General features: G+C 43.0%; 1 protein-coding gene across 1 annotated transcript in view; it reads left to right on the top strand.

The window, feature by feature from the left end:
- Positions 1-21,568, top strand: part of WIF1 (WNT inhibitory factor 1) — a 165,663-nt gene that overhangs the window by 111,697 nt on the left and 32,398 nt on the right. Inside the window, exon 7 of the mRNA XM_082252868.1 lies at positions 18,943-19,038. Within this exon, the coding sequence (XP_082108994.1) occupies positions 18,943-19,038 (96 nt within the window). The remainder of the gene's footprint in view (positions 1-18,942; positions 19,039-21,568) is intronic.

Here is a 21,568-nt window from a genome sequence, read left to right as displayed (position 1 = left end):
CCATTGGTAACCTCGCCTCAGCTTCCCTCCCCCCCTGGCTCAGCGCCCCCCCCCCCCCTGCCTAAATCTTCAATGTAATAACAACTAAGTGCTCACAGGCCACTCACCTTACTGCTGTAAGGTAACAGTATAGCATTGCATAGCTTTGTATGTTGATCTGTGTATATCTGCTCATGTCTAGGGGACCTCCAAATGCTTTATCTGGCTTTTGGGTCTTTAAAATAAATGTATTCCATCTGCAATGATCCTGGGTTTCCTCCTCAATTTCCTCCGTTATATGAACTGTCCGTAGTATAATATTTTTTTGGTAAAATGATTCAATAAAACAGCATGTACTTACTTAAAATGTTCCTCCCCATCCCAATGATTCCATCTCCGAGTCCTTACTTGCAGCTCCTCCGGTGTCCGTCCTTTCGTTTCAAAAGACCCGCCTCTGGCCGCCGGCAGCCCGCCTCCCGGTGATGCCACTATTACTACGATCTATGCATGCATGAATGAACTAACAGACCCGGCGGGCGGGCGAGCGGCCGCTAATAGCTGTAATTAAGTAAGCTCTTCACTTCCATGTCAGCGGAGATACCCGCCTGATAACAAGGTGAAGAGCATACTTAGTTACAGCTATTAGCGGCCGCTCACCCGCCCGCCGGGTCTGTTAGTTCATTCATGCATAGAGCTTAGTAGTAGTGACATCACCGGGAGGCGGGCTGCCGGCGGCCAGAGGCGGGTCTTTTGAAAGGAAAGGACGGCCAGAGGCGGATCTTTAGAAAGGAAAGGACGGCCAGAGGCGGGTCTTTTGAAACTTGCGCTGCGCTCGCGGCGGCCATCTTTACTATCGGCATTTTTAACCCTATTTCGGCCGAAATGGAATAAGCCCATTTTCGGCCGAAAATTTCGGTGGCCGAAATTTCGGTGCACCACTAAATGTTTGTGTTAACAAACACAATATTATACCCAATTTCTGGTAAAATATAAAAGATGGGGGTGCATCAAGTAAGTAGATACCAAACATGTCATATCCTAAAATTGCACTTGCCTGTGTTATTGCAAAAAAATCATAGTACCCTCCATAGTTAACACTTTAAAACTAGTTATCAGTTTAGCGTTTCTAGTAAACTAGTCCTTTTAACAATTTAGTCCCAATAGAAGGGATGTTTATCATACTATTATAGTAGTCAAATCATAGCAACAAAAATGATCAGGCACCTGGTTGAGAGGGACTGGTGGAATAATAAGCTCTGAAGTCTATAGCTGCTCATACAAATCTCCTGGGACAGAGAACCACCAAAGTCAGCATCAAGAACAGAGAGCACTTAGGGTCAGGCTTATGATTGGATGATCAAGGTGCCACGGATCAATATAAGACTGTTACACTTCACACCAAAAATTTGCCAAAAGATAAAGTCTTTTATTAGCCACAGATAGACATATAAAACCAATGAAAACTTTAAAACAGGGGCTTATAACCTGTCACAACAACTGGATGAAAAGATAGCAACAAGGGCTGTGCCTGTCTACTTGCCCGACAGATGAAGGTGTCCATGGGGAGGTGATCAGGCCACTGGTAGAGCAGGGGTTCCATACAACAAGCCATTGGAACTCCCTGGGAATGCAAGTAGCAATCCGTCAGATGAAAGAGCCCAAATGGGAGAGAAGTCGTGGCATCTGGAGGCCGCGGATGACAACCTGACTGTATGGAGGCAACCGGCGATGACGTCACTCACTGTGCCCAGTAGACAGGCCTAAGCCTCAGGAGCAACTCAGTCGGTCGAAGGCAAACCAGATTCAGAAAGGTCCCGTCACCATGATAACGTATTTTGCGCACCTGTGCCTTGTCAATTCATGTGACGGGACTGACCAATTGGACATTTTATAACATTTTATAGCGGGTAGGGGAATGGCCAGGAAAAACAACTAGGGGGTGTAATATCGATATAACTGGGGCTCTCTGCCATAAACACCTTTATCTGCAGCTCAAATAGACATTTGGTATATGTCAAACAACTCTAATAGATACAAAATAAGGAAGCAAAAAAGATATGTAAAAAAGGCAATGCAGATTGCAACCTGAATCTAAGGACAGAGTCTAAGATATATACACAAAACGCTCTGCAGTATACATATATTATGATTGGTACAACATAATTCTTACCAATTGTTGAATACAAAAAAAACACATATAAGGACAAAATTTGTAAAAATAGTAAAAATAACAATGTATATATACAGTATATATATATATATATATATATATATATATATATATATATATATATATATATATATATATATATATATATATATATATATATATATATATATATATATACAGTATATATATATATATATATATATATATATATATATATATATACAGTATCTCACAAAAGTGAGTACACCCCTCACATTTTTGTAAATATTTTATTATATCTTTTCATGTGACACCATTGAAGAAATTACACTTTGCTACAATGTAAAGTAGTGAGTGTACAGCTTGTATAACAGTGTAAATGTGCTGGCCCCTAAAGAAAAACTCAACACACAGCCATTAATGTCTAAACCACTGGCAACAAAAGTGAGTACACCCCTAGATTAAAATGTCAAAATGGGGCCAAATTAGCCACTTTTCCTCCCCAGTGTCATGTGACTCATTAGTGTTACAAGGTCTCAGGTGTGAATGGTGAGCAGGTGTGTTAAATTTGGTGTTATTGCTCTCACTCTCTCATACTGGTCACTGGAAGTTCAATATGCCACCTCATGGCAAAGAACTCTCTGAGGATCTGAAAAAAAGAATTGTTGCTCTACATAAGGATGGCCAGTGATGGCAAACCTTGGCACCCCAGATGTTTTGGAACTACATTTCCCATGATGCTCATGCACTCTGTAGTGTAGTTGAGCATCAGGGGAAATGTAGTTCCAAAACATCTGGGGTTCCAAGGTTCGCCATCACTGGCCTAGGCTATAAGAGGATTGCCAAGACCCTGAAACTGAGCTGCAGCATGGTGGCCAAGACCATACAGCAGTTTAACAGGACAGGTTTCACTCAGAACAGGCCTTGCCATGGTCGACCAAAGAAGTTGAGTGCACGTGCTCAGCCTCATATCTGGAGGTTGTCTTTGGGAAATAGACATATGAGTGCTGCCAACATTGCTGCAATAGTTGAAGGGGTGGGGGGTCAGTCAGTGCTCAGACCATACGCTGCACACTGCATCAAATTGGTCTTCACGCCTGTCGTCCCAGAAGAAAGGCTCTTCTAAAGATAATGCGCAAGAAACCCGCAAACAGTTTGCTGAAGACAAGCAGACTAAGGACATGGATTACTGGAACTACGTCCTGTGATCAAGATAAACTTATTTGATTCAGATGGTGTCAAGCGTGTGTGGTGGCAACCAGGTGAGGAGTGCAAAGACAAGTGTGTCTTGCCTACAGTCAAACATGGTTGTGGAAGTGTCATGGTCTGGGGCTGCATAAGTGCTGCCGGCACTGGGGAGCTATAGTTCATTGAGGGAACCATGAATGCCAACATGTTCTGTGACATACTTAAGCAGGGCATGATCCCCTCCCTTCGGAGACTGGGCCGCAGGGCAGTATTCCAACATGATAACAACCCCAAACACACCTCCAAGATGACCACTGTCTTGCTAAAGAATCTGAGGGTAAAGGTGATGGACTGGCCTAGCATGTCTCCAGACCTAATCCCTATTGAGCATCTGTGGGGCATCTTCAAATGGAAGGTGGAGGAGCACAAAGTCTCTAACATCCACGAGCTCTATGATGTCATCGTGAAGGATGTCATCATGAAGGAGTGGAAGAGGACTCCAATGGCAACCTGTGAAGCTCTGTGAACTCCATGCCCAAGAGGGCTAGGGCAATTCTGGAAAATAATGGTGGTCACACAAAATATTGACACTTTGTGTCCAATTTGGACATTTTAACTTAGGGGTGTACTATCTTTTGTTGCCAGTGGTTTAGACATTGATGGCTGTGTTGAGTTATTTTGAGGGGACAGCAAATTTACACTGCTATACAAGCTGTACACTCATTACTTTACATTGCAGCAAAGTGTCATTTCTTCAGTGTTGTCACATGAAAAGATATAATAAAATATTTACAAAAAAGTGAGGGTGTACTAACTTTTGTGAGATAAACAAAAGGGGGAATATTATATATATATAAAAAATATATATATATATATATATTTGTTTTACATATAGTATATGCTTTACGTATTGTATACACTTCAAGGGCTGCTGCTTCATGATAAAATTTGATCGCCATAACTTCCAAGCCCCTAAGGTGCTTATTGTGATGTAACAAAAAATGTCTGGGCACACTATGTTTGTCGCACCCGCCTTTGATAAGTTTTCTGTGTTCCCCTACTCGTGTGCAGGGTGCACGGGGTGGGGCCAACTGTAACGCTCCTGCGTTTTTGTTATAGGCTGGATTTACAGCTGCAAAATCTCCACTCAGTAGTCATGTAGAGATGTGTTGAATACCAGATCCAACTCTCCAGGACTCATCACCGTGGGCCTGTCAGCTTCAACATACAGATATATACACACTCAATGAGATGTTCCTGGAGTGATAGGATGTATATGATAGTATGAAGGTGATGTGCTGAAGGGACAGGTGTGAACAGTGACAAGGATGGTAAGCACTTGATAGGTTTGTACAGGAGAGTTCAAGATGGTATTTAGGAATGCAGATAGGTTAGTATCGAGTATGCTAACAGGTGGTGAGGACAGCAGATGACAAATACAGGATAGACTAACCCAGTGCAAGGATAGATAGTAGTAGACAGGAGAGCTAGCAATCTATGCAGCAGTGCAGATGATAGATGGTAGTAGACAGAAGAGCTAGCAATCTATGCAGCAGTGCAGATGATAGATGGTAGTAGTCTCAAGAGCTAGCAATCTATGTAACAGTGCAGATGATAGGATAGGATGGATAGGTAGTAACAGTCCTTAATGCAATAGTAGTAGTGTAAGTTATGGAGGTTTCCCCTGCGGGGTACTTATCACTATAGTATAGTAGTAGAAGGGTTCGGTGATGAGGAAGTGATCCAGTAGCGAGATACAGGGATCAGTAGCGAGGTTCGGGTCTGAGGAAGTGATCCTGGTAGCGAGATACAGGGATCTCTAGCGAGGTACCACAGCGAGACACGCTTGTAAGCATAGATGCAAGACAGGTTGAACGAACATGTGAGTGAGAACGCCGGCGGTTGAAATAGCCGCTCTGCGGCGCTCAGTGATGACAGCATCGGTCTTAAAGGTGTATGCGCACCTACCAGAAGAAAATGGTGGGACGCATACACGGAATGGAAAGTGGAATAAGGGTACCAGAGGTACCAGAACATTACACCAACATAGAGGAGGTTGCAAGGACATCGCAACATGTAAATCACAAGCTCCGAAAAGCAGGTGATGAACTGTCTGTGGTTGAAAACCTGGCCATTTTTGTCAGCAAAACTGGATTCACCATGAGGAAAATAATTGCAGGTAAGGCAACCACTCTTTCTGCACTGGAAAATCCCTGTTCTATTGTCGAAATAGGAGCGAATGTCCATGATATGTTCTGTCTTGTTGCTGAATTTTAATTTGCTTTGTGCTATGGTGCTTTTGAAGGTTTTGGCCTTTCTAAAAGTGACTTGGGGGCTCCTAGGTAATGTATCAACCAACTTTGGATCCAATTGCAAGATACTAGAATGCCTATGAATTATCCTGAAAATTTTTTGGTACTCGTCATTATAGCTAGTAACAAACCTAGCTACTTTCCTAATATCCTCATTCTTCGAAGCCCTATTGGACAGAGACCGAGGGAGGGATTCATATTTGAGAAAAGCTTTGTTCAGTAGTGTCTTAGGAAAGCCTTTTTTCAAAAGCTTGTTAGTCAGTATTTAGCCCTGTTCTACATAGTCCTCTCTTTTTGTGCAGTTCCGACATAATCTCTGGGACTGACCTCTGGGGGTTTGTTACGCCAACAGGGATGGTGACAACTAGAGACATGCATATATGAATTCCCACTGATAGGTTTGCAGTAATTCTTGGAAATAATCTTACCATCCTCATGTGTCAGAAAATATTATAAGACTCTCAGGCCTACACTGTGAGGGATAGATGTTTACAAAGAACACACATCTAACGAAGCTCACAGATAACTGTCTTCCCATTCATAGGATTGTAACATTTCCAGAACATGGCCGAATCTTTAATATAGGCAGGGAGATTAAAAACAATGGGCTGGAGAAAAAAATCTATATATTGCGATAGACCACTGATAAAATTATTTGTACTTGTGACAATAGGTCGCCGAGGGGGATTATTCAAGGATTTGTGGACCTTAGATGTGTGTTCTTTGCACACATCTATCCCTCACAGTGTAGGCCTGAGAGCCTTACAATATTTTTTTTTATAAAGATCTCACAGTAAACTCTAGACAAGCACAAATTCTAATCTAGGGCACAGAGTTTTGTCTCAAGCATAATTGTTTTACTTTTTTGGAAAAATTCTACCTTTAATTACAAGGCACAGCAATGGGAGCCAATTTCGCTCTCTGCTATGGCAATATTGCAATGGGATACTGGGAAGAACTCTATATTTGGCATCACAATCCCTTTTCACAGTACATTATTTACTATGACAGATACATTGACGATGTCCTGCTAATTTGGAATGACACTGTGGAACAGTTTTCCTCCTTTGTATCCAATTGCAACAACAACACCCTTGGTTTGCAGTTTACACACGTTATCGATCCATACAAGTTGATTTTTTTGGACATAGAGCTGACACATGAGGATGGTAAGATTATTTCCAAGAATCACTGCACACCTAACAGTGGGAATTTATATTTACATTACTCTAGTTGTCACCATCCCTCTTGGCGTAACAACATCACAGAGGTCAGTTCCAGAGATTATGCCGGAACTGCACAAAAAGAGAGGATTATGTAGAAAAGGGCTAAATACTGACTAACAAGCTTTTAAAAAAAGGCTTTCCTAAGACACTACTGAACAAAGCTTTTCTCAAATATGAATCCCTCCCTCGGTCTCCGTCCAATAGGGCTCAGAAGAATGAGGATAATAGGAAAGCAGCTAGATTTATTACTAGCTATAATGACGAATACCAATAAATTGTCAGGATAATTCATAAGCATTGGAGTATCTTGCAATTGGATCCAAAATTGGTTGATACAATACCTAGGAGCCCGCAAGTTACTTTTAGAGAGGCGAAAACCCTCAAAAGCACCATAGGACAAAGCTAATTAAAATGCAGCAACAAGACATAACATACCATGGACATTCGCTCCTATTTCGACAATAGAACAGGGATTTTCTAGTGTAGCAAGATAGGTTGCCTTACCTGCAATTCTTTTCCTCACGGTGAATCCAGTTTTGCTGACAATAATGGCCAGATTTTCAACATCAGACAGTTCATCACCTGCTCTTCAGGGTTCATGATTTACTTGTTGTGATGTCCTTGCAACCTCCTCTATGTTGGCCGCACCCCACGCACCCTGCGTAAACGGGTAGGGGAACACAGGAATCTTATCAAAGGTGGGTGTGACAAACATAGCGTGCCAAAACATTTTTTGTTACATCACAATAAGGACTTTAAAGGCTTGGAAGTTATGGTGAGCGGATACATTTCTGGTGAGACATGCTTTACTTTACAACCGTGAGGCTTTTAGGATTTTTAACCACTTAAGGCCCGGAGGATTTGGCTGCTCAATGACTAGGCCCTATTTTGCGATTCAGCACTGCGTTACTTTAACGGAAAATTGCGTGGTCATGCCCAAGCAAAATTTACGTCCTTTTTTCCCCACAAATAGAGCTTTATTTTGGTGGTATTTGATCACCTGTGCGATTTTTATTTTTTGCACTATAAACGAAAAAAGAGCGACAATTTTGAAAAAATAACGGAAATTGATATCAAATACTTACCATAATTTTCCTTTCCTGATGGACTCCATGGCAGCATACGTCGGGTAGGCCCCGCCTCCTCTCCTACCCTATAGGACCCCACTCCCATAAATCTTTGCTCCTTTTCAGCATCCATGTTCTGTATCTAGCCTACTCAGGAACTGGGAGGGAACTCCTGCTGCCATGGAGTCCATCAGGAAAGGAAAATTACGGTAAGTATTTGATATCAATTTTCCGTTTTCCTGACAGAGTCCATGGCAGCATACGTTGGGGAAATAACTCGCAATACACTCCCGGGTGGGAAGATGCTGAAGAAAATAAAACTTTAATTGGTACCATCAACCGATAGTACTTGAATACCAAAATTAACAGATGATAAGGCAGCTGGTTCAACACAATAGTGAGACATAAACATATTGATGGAAGACCAGGACGCTGCCTTGCAAACTACTTCGGGAGCGACATGTCTGGAAGCTGCCCAAGACGTCGAGACACTTCGGGTTGAGTGTGCCGTCACCACTTCTGGAGGATCCAAGCCCCTAGATTTGTATGCCCATTGAATTGCCTGAAAGATCCATGCAGCAATAGCCCTGGAAGAGGCCCGCATTCCTTTCTTCTTTCCGTGAAGAAGGACAAAGAGAAAATCTGGTTGACGGAAGACAGCTGTGGTTGTCAGATATTGTTGTAGAGAATTGCCTACATCAAGCGGATGAGGTTGAGAGTCTTCATCTGTCCTAAAGTTGGGAAGGACAATTTCCTGATTTTCGTGGAACACTAAAGTTACCTTAGGAGTTGATCCTAACATAGGTATTAGAACCACTCTGTCTGGAAAAAGGTTAGAAATGGTTCTTTTACCCCCAGATTTTGGATCTCGGAGACACGTCTTGCTGACGTAATTGCCACCAGGAATACGGTTTTAAGTGTAAGCTCTCGAATTGATAGAGGTCTACCTAAAGATGATTCCAGTGATGAAAAGAAGTCCAAAACTAAGGAAAGATCCCATTTTGGAAATCTCGGCTTCCTCTGGGGCTTAAGTCTCACAGCGCCCTTGAAAAATTGGCAAATCAGTGCATGTCTTGCCCAAGAAACTCCTGTGAAGGCTGAGATGGCTGAAACCTGAACCCGTAATGAGCTGACAGATAAGGACAGATCTAGGCCTGATTGTAGAAAACCCAGAACATCTTGTATGGTAGGAGTCACGTCAGGATCACCTCTAGGGGATAAAAAAAATGGAGAATTTTGCCCAGATTCTTTCATAGACCCTATTGGTGCTGCTTCGTCTAGCACTCAGAAGGGTAGGGATAGCTTCTGCTGGACAACCTAGGGCCTCAGGTCTCCCCCTCTCAAGAACCAGACTTTGAGGTGCAGACGTGCTGGGCATGGATGAAGAGTAGGGCCTTGAGACAGAAGATTCGGCCTGAGAGGTAGAGATACAGGGGCCCGGTAACTGAGCAGTGTCAACAGGGGAAACCATGGCCTGTTGGGCCAGTATGGAATCACTGCTAAGACTTCCACCGCCTCCGTCCTGAGTCTCCGCAAGAACTGGAGAATAATCGGAACCGGAGGAAAGGCGTAGGCTCTGTGAAACTTCCAACTGTCCATGAGAGCGCCCACTCCAATGGCTCGGGGGTCTCGGAAGCTTGTGTAATATTTTGCAAGCTTCTTGTTGCCTGGTGCTGCAAACAGATCGACCTCCGGAAGAAAGTCCAGGGACTGAACCCATCTGAAGACTTCTATGTTGAGGGACCACTCGTTGTTGTCGAGTGTGACCCGGGAGAGAAAGTCTGCCTGTAGGTTCTGTGTCCCCAGAACATATACCGCTGACAGATTGGATAGATACTTCTGCGCCCAAAGCATAATTGGCCTCACCTCCTGAAGCAGAGACCAGCTGCGTGTTCTGCCCTGCCTCTTCACATAGGCTACTGATGTGGTGTTGTCTAATCTGAGGATTACAGATGATCCCTGAATCAGATGTTGAAAAGCCTGGAGCGCCTTGAAGACTGCCCTGAGTTCCAGGATATTGGAGACAATTCTGACAGTAGAGAAGCCCCACTTGCCTTGTGCTGTCTCCGACAGACAGTGAGCTCCCCAACCCGTGCTGCTGGCATTCGATGTTACCGTGATCCAGGAGATAGGGGCTATGGAGTGAAAATTCAGAAGGTTTTCTCTTACTAACCACCATGGAAGACACCTTTTCATGGCTGCCGTCAACAAGATGCGCTGGGTCAGATCGTCTGACTGCCATTGCTGGAGAAAACCCCTCTGGAACGGTCTTAGTTTCCAAAGGGCCCACTTCACCATGGGAACTGACGCTCCCAGAGTCCCAAATACCTTCAGGCACTGACGAGCAATGAGATGAGAGGAGGAGAGAGCCAGAGAGATCCTCTCCCTGATTACTGGAATCTTCTCCACTGAAAGAGAAATGGTACCCTTTTCTGTGTTGAAAAGGGCTCCCAGAAAGATGAGAGACTGAGTGGGAACCAGGTGGCTTTTTTCAATATTCAGGATCCATCCGAACTCTTAAAGAACCTCGATGACACGGTCTCTGTGTCTGAGGAGCTGCGACTTGTCTTGGGATAGGAAAAGCAGGTCGTGTAGGTAATGATGCAACCAACAAGACTTTGGAAAATGTGCGAGGTGATGTGGAGAATCCAAAGAGAAGACAGCCAAACTGGAAGTGACTTTCTCCTATAGCGAAGCGAAGAAATTGTTGAAGATTTTCTGCGACGGGAACATAAAAGTAGGCGTCTTTCAGGTCTATAGATACTAGCCAGTCTCCCAGCGAGTGTTGAATCGTCTGGAGAGACTCCATCTTGAATCTTTCTCTGAGAATATACTGATTTAGGTGTGTTAGGTCTATAACAGGCCTCCAGGAACCGTTCTTCTTCCGAACCATAAAAAGGGGAGAGTAGATACCCTGACCCCTTTCGATGTTTGGAACAGGAACCACTGTGCCCTGGAGTAGCAGGGAATCTATGTAGATGAGAAGGACCCGTCTTTTCTCCTCTTAAGCAGGAATGGAAGTTGGGACAAATCTGAGCCTCGGGGTGTGGTCGAAGGTCCAGAAGTTACCGACCAAAATTGTATTAACAACCCAGGTGTCACGGATTGAGGCCGCCCAGACATGCCAAAAGTGGAAAAGACGAGCTCCCACCTGACATGTCTGAGCGGGCCCACTTTCAAAACGACTTAGTGGCCTCCCGATCTCCAAACTAATCACTTTTAGACAATTTTTGAAAGGAAGACTGCCTGGACTTCCAGCCTCTACCTTAGCTCTTGCCTGGTTTATAGCTGCGTGCGTCTCTGGATCAGCCAGCGCTTTGTTTTCTAGGAGGAGCCCTCTTGAAGTTAGCTTGGCGCTTGTCCTGAGGAAGGAATCCTGACCTACCGCCAGTGGCCTTAGAGATGGCATTCTCCAATTTCTTACCAAAAAGGGAAGACCCCTCAAATGGGATCCGACACCACACTTGTTTAGAAGCGGCGTCAGCTACCCAAGGCCGGAGCCAAAGCGCCCGTTTGGCGGTAACGGAAGATAGCATCACTCGGGCCAAAAGACGAATGATGTCGATAGAGGCCTCCCCTAGGAAAGCAGACGCCATTTTCAACTCCTAAATAGGAGAGCTCCTGGCCACATCTTCGGAGACATTCTTAAGAGTCTCCTCAACGTCCTCAGACCAGATTTCCATTGCCTTGGATGTTGCGGCCAAGGCTAAGGCCGGTTTGCAGACCAAACCTGCCGTGAGATAGACCCGTTTTAGATCGGAGTAAATTCTTCTCTCCAATGGATCCTTGAAGGAGGCTGTATCCTCCAGAGGGAGAGTCACGTGTTTGACAAGCCTCATCACTGCTGCGTCAACTAGTGGAGGGGATTCAAGATGTTTAACTTCCTCCTATTTTGCCATCTTAGAAAGCATAGAATTCTTCCTCTCCACCTTATTCCACTCTTCAGTGATAATTCCCCCTAGTTCGCCTAGGAATGGAAAATTGAGACGTTCTTTGTTTAGTTGCTTGAAAAATGTTTTCTGTTTAGGAGGGGAGACAGTTGACTCCTCCCACTCAAGGGCCTCCCTTACTGTTTTCACCAAAGGGGGAACAAGCCCAAATCAAAACCCACACAGGGATCATCCGACTCAGAATCCCTCTCTGATAAGAGGAGGGAAGGACGACTTGGCTGGGAAGATTCCAAGCAGTCTTGGCCCTGCGATTCTATTTCTGGAGAGCGAGGCTGAACATAAGCTGCTCTTTGGTGAGCGACCCCCAAATCTTTCAGAGAGTCCTTCAGGACCCGTTTTACAACTGACTCCAGATGCTGATCTGAACTTTGTCTTTCCCCTGCGGCTTGAGCATAGCAACAGTCGCAGAGAGATTTTCCGTCTGGGACCTGTAGGCCACACCCCCAGCATTTATTCTTATGGGATTGACCCAAGCAACCGTGGACTCTAGAAGGAGAGGACACATCTTCATCACGGTGCCTAGAGCTGGAAGGGGATTTACGTCTTGATCTAGACGAGGAATGCCGGTGCTGCGACATAGAGTGGTGATCCCCTTTGCAGGCAATATGCTGCGGATCGGACCTTGAAGAACTACAAAACATAAATGAAAACTAGAGATAGCACGGGAAATACAAGATCTGTGATACCTCCCACCCATAACTGCCCCACATAAAATACCTGCCATGAGCGGGCTAACCACTTAGGGGCGGCAATGACTCCATGCTGGCTGAAGTGATTCGCTAAACACAGAGGGAGACATAAGTAAGTATAGTGCTTAGGCTGCCAGGGAGAGGGGGGGGGGGGAGAGAGACCATTAGAGTCACTTCATACCCGGCTAATAGCAAGGGCTTATCGGAGGCAGGACCATGCTGAACCAAATCCACAATCCATAACGTCCAATCGAAGGTAGGAAACGCACAGGTATGTGCAACCTGAGGAGGACAAAAAAGGAACATGGATGCTGAAAAGGAGCAAAGATTTATAGGAGTGGGGTCCTATAGGGTAGAAGAGGAGGCGGGGCCTACCCGAACGTATGCTGCCATGGAGTCTGTCAGGAAAACAATATTTTTCACATTCTTTTATATGAAATTCTCAAAAAAAAAATTTAAAAATCAAAATTTTTTAACATTTTAGGCCAATTTGTTTTCTGCTACATATTTTTGGTAAAACAAATTGCAATAAGCGTATTTTGATTGGTTTGCACAAACATTATTGCATTATTACTGCGATTTTTTTTGCGGGACTGTGACATTGCGGCAGACAGATTGGACCCCTAACTGACATTTTTGACACTTTTGGGAGTACCAGGGACATTACTACAGTAATCAGTGCTAAAAATATGCACTGTTACTGTAAAAATTATACTGGCTGGGAAGGGGTTAACATTACTGGTGATCAGTGGGTTAAATGTATCCCTAGGGGCGTGATTGTAACTGTCAGGGGGCGTGGCTTGTGAAGTAATCACAGAGACATGCGATCCTATATAGCAGGATCAGATAGCCTCTGTGATCACTTCAGGGAGAATGACAGACGACTGTGTTAACATCAGCTGTCTGTCTTTCTCTCTCAGCTGCGGGAGATCGGGAGTGGCTGGCGGCCATCGGAACTGTCGGGCACATGCACTGGCTCCACAGCTGACGAGCGGGGGCGGGAGCGTGCCGCCGCCATGCGCGCTCTCCCCCTAGAGTCTCCTGAGCGAGGGACATAACATAACATTGATTTGCCCAGGAGCGGCTGCCTGCCGCAGTAAAACTGCGGTGGGCGGCCGTTTTGTGGTTAAGTTAAACACGCTGTCCCCTAATGAAGAAATAAAAATGTATAACTTCATCTAGACCCCTTTTGGGTTTTTTTTGCTGGTAGCTGGCCCTTTGCTCTAGGTAGAGGGGTGAGTGACTAGCATGAAGCAGCAGCCCTTGAAGTGTATACATCATGTAAAACATATACTATGTGTAATACAAATATATATATATATATATATTTTTTTTTTTCTTTTATTTTTTTAAAATTATTATTATTTTTTATTATATTATGTTCCCCCTTTTGTTTTTAGTTTTATTCAAAATCCTATTGTGATCATATATATATATATATATATATATATATATATATACACATACAGCATCCCAAAGTGAGTACACCCCTCACATTTTTGTAAATATGTTATTATATCTTTTCATGTAACAACACTGTAGAAGTGACACTTTGCTACAAAGTAAAGTAGTGAGTGTACAGCTTGTATAACAGTGTAAATTTGCTGTACCCTCAAAATAACTTGACACACAACCAATAATGTCTAAACCGCTGACAACAAAAGTGAGTACACCCCTAAGTGAAAATGTCCAAATTGGGCCCAATTAGCCATTTTCCCTCCCTGGTGTCATGTGATTCATTAGTGTTACAAGGTCTCAGGTTTGAATGGGGAGCAGGTGTTTTTAATTTGGTGTTATCGCTCTCCCTCTCTCATATTGGTCATTGGAAGTTCAACATGGCACCTCATGGCAAAGAACTCTCTGAGGATCTGAAAAAAAGAATTGTTGCTCTACATAAAGATGGCCTAGGCTATCTTCTTATAGCCAAGATCCTGAAACTGAGCTGCAGCATGGTGTCCAAGACCATACATCGGTTTAACAGGACAGGTTCCACTCAGAACAGGCCTCACCATGATTGACCAAAGAAGTTGAGTGCGCATGCTCAGCGCCATATCCAGGGGTTGTTTTTGGGAAATAGACGTATGAGTGCTGCCAGCATTGCTGCAGAGGTTGAAGGGGTGGGGCAGTCAGCCTGCCAGTACTCGGACCATACGCCGCACACTGCATCAAATTGGTCTGCATGGATGTCATCCCATAAGGAAGTCTCTTCTAAAGATGATGCACTAGAAAGCCCGCAAACAGTTTGTTGAAGACAAGCAGACTGAGGACATGGATTACTGGAATCATGTCCTGTGGTCTGATGAGACCGTGAAGATAAACGTATTTGGTTCTGGTGGTGTCAAGCATGTGTGGCAGCAACCAGGTGAGGAGTACAAAGACAAGTGTGCTTGCCTACAGTCAAGCATGGTGGCGGGAGTGTCATGGTCTGGGGCTGCATGAGTGCTGCCAGCACTGTGGAGCTACAGTTCATTGAGGGAACCATGAATGCCATCATGTACTGTGACATACTGAAGCAGATCATGATCCCTTCTCTTCGGAGACTGGGCCGCAGGGCAGTATTCCAACATGATAACGACCCCAAACACACCTTCAAGACGACCAATGTCTTGCTAAAGAAGCTGAGGGTAAAGGTGATGGACTGGCCAAGCATGTCTCCAGACCTAAACCCTATTGAGCATCCGTGAGGCATCCTCAAATGGAAGGTGGAGGAGTGCAAGGTCTCTAACATCCACCAGCTCCGTGATGTCATCATGGAGGAGTAGAATTGGATTCCAGTGGCAACCCGTGAAGCTCTGGTGAACTCCATGCCCAAGAGGGTTAAGACAGTGCTGGAAAATAATGGTGGCCACACAAAATATTGACACTTTGGGCCCAATTTGGACATTTTGACTTAAGGGTGTACTCACTTTTGTTGCCAGCGGTTTAGACATTATTGGCTGTGTGTTGAGTTAATTTGAGGGGACAGCAAATTTACACTGTTATACAAGCTGTACACTCACTACTTTACATTGTAGCAAAGTGTCATTTCTTCGGTGTTATCACACGAAAAGATATAATAAAATATTTACAAAAATGTGAGGGGTGTCCTCACTTTTGTGAGATACTGTATATTTTTGAAAGCATTCTTACTTTACAGCATTTCTACAAACCTACCTAAAAAGTTTGAACAACACTGTATATGATTCTGTCTGTCATTAGCATTAACAAAGTGCTAGTCCTATATATATATATATATATATATATATATATACAGTGGGTACGGAAAGTATTCAGACCCCCTTAAATTTTCCACTCTTTGTTATATTGCAGCCATTTGCTAAAATCATTTAGGTTCATTCTTCTTCCTCATGAATGTACACATAGCACCCCATACTGACAGAAAAACACAGAATTGTTGACATTGTTGCAGATTTATTAAAAAAGAAAAACTGAAATATCACATGGTCCTAAGTATTCAGACCCTTTGCTGTGACACTCATATATTTAACTCAGGTGCTTTCCATTTCTTCTGATCATCCTTGAGATGGTTCTACACCTTCATTTCAGTCCAGCTGTGTTTGATTATACTGATTGGACTTGATTAGGAAAGCCACTCACCTGTCTATATAAGACCTTCCAGATCACAATGCATGTCAGAGCAAATGAGAATCATGAGGTCAAAGGAACTGCCTGAAGAGCTCAGAGACAGAATTGTGGCAAGGCACAGATCTGGCCATGGTTACAAAAAGATTTCTGCTGCACTTAAGGTTCCTAAGAGCACAGTGGCCTCCATAATCCTCAAATGGAAGATGTTTGGGACGACCAGAACCCTTCCTAGAGGTGGCCGTCCGGCCAAACTGAGCTATCGGGGGAGAAGAGCCTTGGTGAGAGAGGTAAAGAAGAACCCAAAGATCACTGTGGCTGAGCTCCAGAGATGCAGTCAGGAGATGGGAGAAAGTTGTAGAAAGTCAACCATCACTGCAGCCCTCCACCAGTCGGGGCTTTATGGTAGAGTGGCCCGACGGAAGCCTCTCCTCAGTGTAAGACACATGAAAGCCCGCATGGAGTTTGCTAAAAAAACACCTGAAGGACTCCAAGATGGTGAGAAATAAGATTCTCTGGTCTGATGAGACCAAAATAGAACTTTTTGGCCTTAATTCTAAGCGGTATGTGTGGAGAAACCAGGCACTGCTCATCACCTGTCCAATACAGTCCCAACAGTGAAGCATGGTGGTGGCAGCATCATGCTGTGGGGGTGTTTTTCAGCTGCAGGGACAGGAAGACTGGTTGCAATCGAGGGAAAGATGAATGCGGCCAAGTACAGGGATATCCTGGACAAAAACCTTCTCCAGAGTGCTCTGGACCTCAGACTGGGCCGAAGGTTTACCTTCCAACAAGACAATGACCCTAAGCACACGAAGGAGTGGCTTCACAACAACTCCGTGACTGTTCTTGAATGGCCCAGCCAGAGCCCTGACTTAAACCCAATTGAGCATCTCTGGAGAGACCTAAAAATGGCTGTCCACCAACGTTTACCATCCAACCTGACAGAACTGGAGAGGATCTGCAAGGAGGAATGGCAGGGGATCCCCAAATCCAGGTGTGAAAGACTTGTTGCATCTTTCCCAAAAAGACTCCTGGCTGTATTAGATCAAAAGGGGGCTTCTACTAAATACTGAGCAAAGGGTCTGAATACTTAGGACCATGTGATATTTCAGTTTTTCTTTTTTAATAAATCTGCAACAATGTCAACAATTCTGTGTTTTTCTGTCAGTATGGGGTGCTATGTGTACATTCATGAGGAAGAAGAATGAACCTAATGATTTTAGCAAATGGCTGCAATATAACAAAGAGTGAAAAATTTAAGGGGGTCTGAATACTTTCCGTACCCACTGTATATATATATATATATATATATATATATATATATATATACAGTATATCTTACCATTGTTATTTTTACAAATTTTGTCATTATACGTGGTTTTTTTAAATTAACCAATTGGTATGAATTATGTTGTAACAATCATGAGATACCTAAACTGCAGAGCATTTTGTATCTTAGACTGTATCCTTAGATTCAGGTTGCAATCTGCATTGCCTTTTTTACATATCCTTATTGCTTCCTTATTCTGTGTTCATTAGAGTTGTTTGACATATACTGAATGTCTATTTGTGCTACAGATAAAGGTTTTTATGTCTGAGGACATGATTTATATCGATATTACACCCCTAGCTGTTTTTCCCAGCCGTTCCCCTCCCCTTTCCACTATAAAATGTCCGATTGGTTCATCCCCTCATGACTTGACAAGGCGCAGGCACGCAAAACATGTCATTATGGTGATGGGACCTTTCTGAATATGGCTTGCCTTCCACCGACTGACTTGATCCTGAGGCTTAGGCCTGTCTCCTGGGCATGGTGAGTGATGTCATCACCGGTCAACTCCGTACAGTCAGGTTGTCATCCACAGCCTCCGGACACCGAGACTTCTCTCCCACCGGGCCCTTTCATCTGTCGGTTAGCTACCTGCGTTCCCAGGGAGTTCCAGCAGCTTGTTGTATGGAGCCCCTGCTCTACCAGTGGCCTGATCACCTCCCTGTGAACACCTTCATCTGTCGGGAAAGTGGACAGGCGCAGCCCTTGTTGCTGTCTTTCCATCCAGTCGTTGTGACAGGTTATAAGCCCTGTTTTAAAGTTTTCATTGGTTTTATATGTCTATCTGTGGCTAATAAAAGACTTAATCTTTTACCAAATATTTGGTATGAAGTGTAACAGTCTTATATTGATCTGTGACACATTGATCATCCAATCATAAGCGCTCTCTGTTTAGGAGAAATATGAGTTTATGAAAAAAAACAAACATACACACTCAGCTCTATGATGCAGCATTGGTGTGATGCTGCATCTGTCCTCCGTCAGTTCTAATCCTGAGAACTGGGAGATCACATGACCACTGATCACTCAGCTCTCAGACTTCTCAGAGTGGAGAGCAGTGACTATCAGTCACTGCACTCTGCTCTGCCCCTCCAAGGCTGACTTTGTGGCTGAGAGCCGCAGCCAGCCATCAATCAGGCAACTGGGTGGGTCCTGACAATGTGGTCGGGATCCTTCAAGAGCCTGGAGTGGCTTTGTGACATCAGCTGATAACAGGCAATAGCTCACTATAAGCTGCAAAATTAAGTGCGCTTCTGTGACCCAGAAGAGTAGAATGGGCAAAAAAAGCCTTGGCCATACTTTTTTTAGTCTAACTAGCATACATTGACAGAAACTGTTGCACGTGTTTTTTTATTATAATATGAAGCAAATTATATTTATCTAACTATAATGATAATGTAACTGTTCTAGTAAAATAACTAAGGTGTGGATACTGTTTAAAGATTGCTAATTATTTTCTTTATGCAGCAAACTGTTCGGCCATCTGTCTGAATGGAGGAACCTGCTTTTACCCAGACAAATGTATCTGCCCGTCAGGTTATGAGGGAGACCAGTGTGAAATAAGTAAGTGACATATCACAGCCAATTACACTTTAAAGCAGAAATCATGTGACCCTTGTCTGTGTTAGGTTAAAACGTTGTAAAAAAAAGCAACTTAAAAGCTGCTTTTATTTATCAAGATCAAAGAATTTTCTGAGGCTTGGCATCAAAGGTTTTCACACATGCCACTGTAACAGGGTGATATTTGAAGCTGAAAGAGATGTGCTCACATTTTCCTATCAGCTGGGATTCAAATAATCCATTTCATATTTAGTCTAACCTGTAGGAACATGTGTATGTGCAATATAGGTGTTCAGAGCTGTTTGTATATCCTTTCTTGTAGAAATTTGGTTTAAAAAATATACAAGAACAAGTTCTCAAACCAAAATGTAAAACAAAATACTAGTGATTGAGTTCTACCTTAACTGTCCTTAATATGCAATCAATCTTTCCATCTCTCCAATGGGACTTTTTACGCAACAATCTAATATGACTTAGCTTTGAAAGGTAAAAAAGATATCCTTTATTTCTACATCATAAAGCACATAACTTTTAAAGAACATACATATTGTGGCCTTGAACATCGTGTCTCTCTTTAGTGTATAGTTTCCTTTTTCCCATCGCACACTTTCCTGGATGAGGCTTTAGGAGTAGCAGGTGCTGTAGCAACCACTAGCTGGAATTGGAAACATCACAGATCAAATGTAAATATTTGGCAGCACACCACGAATCATCAATTACGTCCAAATCTTTATGGGAGATCGTTGGAAGTCGTGTCACGTCTATTATCGGTGAGATTAGTTGATAAGACCATCAGTCTGGGTAGCCATCAGGGGTGCTGAGTAGGGAAGCCAGTGACAAAAGTAGTATCAATATTCCCAACACTTTCCTGGATAAGGCTTTAGGAGAAGCGGATGTTGTAGCAACTACCAGCTGGAACTGGAAACATCACAGATCAAATGTACATATTTGGCAGCACACGACTGTTTGTCAATTACGTCCAAATCTTTATCACATGCCTGATGAAGGGGTCCTGCGCGGCTCTGGAACATTGCACTATGTCTTCTGTGATGTTATCATTCTTCAAAAACGATTTGGACCTAATTGACAATCCGTAGTGTGCTAGCAAATATGTACATTTCATCTCTTTAGTGTGTAACGTCCATAATATTAAAAACACATATTGTTAACTTATTGTACTTTACAGTTGCTTGAACTATTACTTATAGCTTTCCTGCAGCCTGCATCCCTGGTATGGACACGCATAGGTAGCAGGCTGTTTTAAAATAAAATAGCTTAACAAGGCAGCCAAGAACTAATTAAGTCTCCTCAGGATAGCCAATGAGGAATGGTTAGCTTAGGCACTCAGCTTTAAAGCAACTGAAGAACAATGGCAGTCCAGTACATTCATAAGGAGAGGCACAATGTGAAAAGCAGTTGCAATTAAACAAAACATTGTAGGAGAGACCTATGAAAGTTGCCATTGCTGACCTTCTGAAAAGAAATGTGACTGTTATATTGACCCTTGGCTCTAATTGTTTCTAAATCAAGAACAGTTTTTTTTTTTTTTTTTTAATTTTTTGAGTTTTTAACAAAAACGACAAAACAGAGTTCCACAAGGCCTTGCTAGAGTAGGAACAGGTTTGCAGTAAGAACAGCTAGAATTTGTTATCTCACAGCCAGGCCAGGCTACTACCATTTTCCTTGGATGGTCAGCAAGGCACCTTCAATATTTCTCTCATGGTGGATTTCCTTTAAAAAGGTAGCATGTAAATCAAAGTCTGTACATCCAAAACACGTATCTGATGGTTTTGTAACAAACTCACTAGGGACTTTATAGGTGTCACAGGTCTCTTTAAAAGAGCTTGTCTAATCCTCCAAGGTCTTTGTTTGGAGATTTCCTAGAGAAAGTCCATGGAAGAGCAGAGAGTGTCCCATATCACACAGTAGCCTGTCACTAAAGTTATTTCTGAGCAAACTTTCACACCATGAATTTGCATTAGAACCCATTGTGTTTAAACCCTTGACAGCCAAACATAGCCTTCTATAATCACTACAGGCCATCAATTATATCATCATGCATTTTGGGACAGATATTCTCTGCTAATCTAGGGGAGGTCTCCATATTTCTATTCATCCCATTGTGATTTACACAGTGGGAACTCATTAACCACTTGACCTCCTGAAGATTTACCCTCCTTCATGACCAGGCCATTTTTTTTTTTTTTTTTTGGCAGTGCGTTACGTTAACTGACAATTACGCTGTACACATATAATTTTTTCACACAAATAGAGCTTTCTTTTGGTGGAATTCGTTAACCACTGGATTTTTATATTTTTTGTGCTATAAACAAAAAAGGACCGAAAATTTTGAAAAAAAATGTAAGTTTACGTTCCGCTATAAAACATACTGAATAAAACTTTCTTCATAAATTTGGGCCAATATGTATTCTGCTACAAATTTTTGTGAATAATAAGTGTGTATGTTGATTGGTTTGTGTGAAAGTTATAGCATCTACAAACTATGGTTCTGGAATTTGTATTTATTTATTTA

Source organism: Pelophylax lessonae (genome assembly GCF_965119305.1).
Source record: "Pelophylax lessonae genome assembly, chromosome: 4".
NCBI classification, from domain to species: domain Eukaryota; kingdom Metazoa; phylum Chordata; class Amphibia; order Anura; family Ranidae; genus Pelophylax; species Pelophylax lessonae.
Note: the sequence above shows the minus strand (reverse complement) of the source record. Positions and strands in the feature narration are given on the sequence as shown.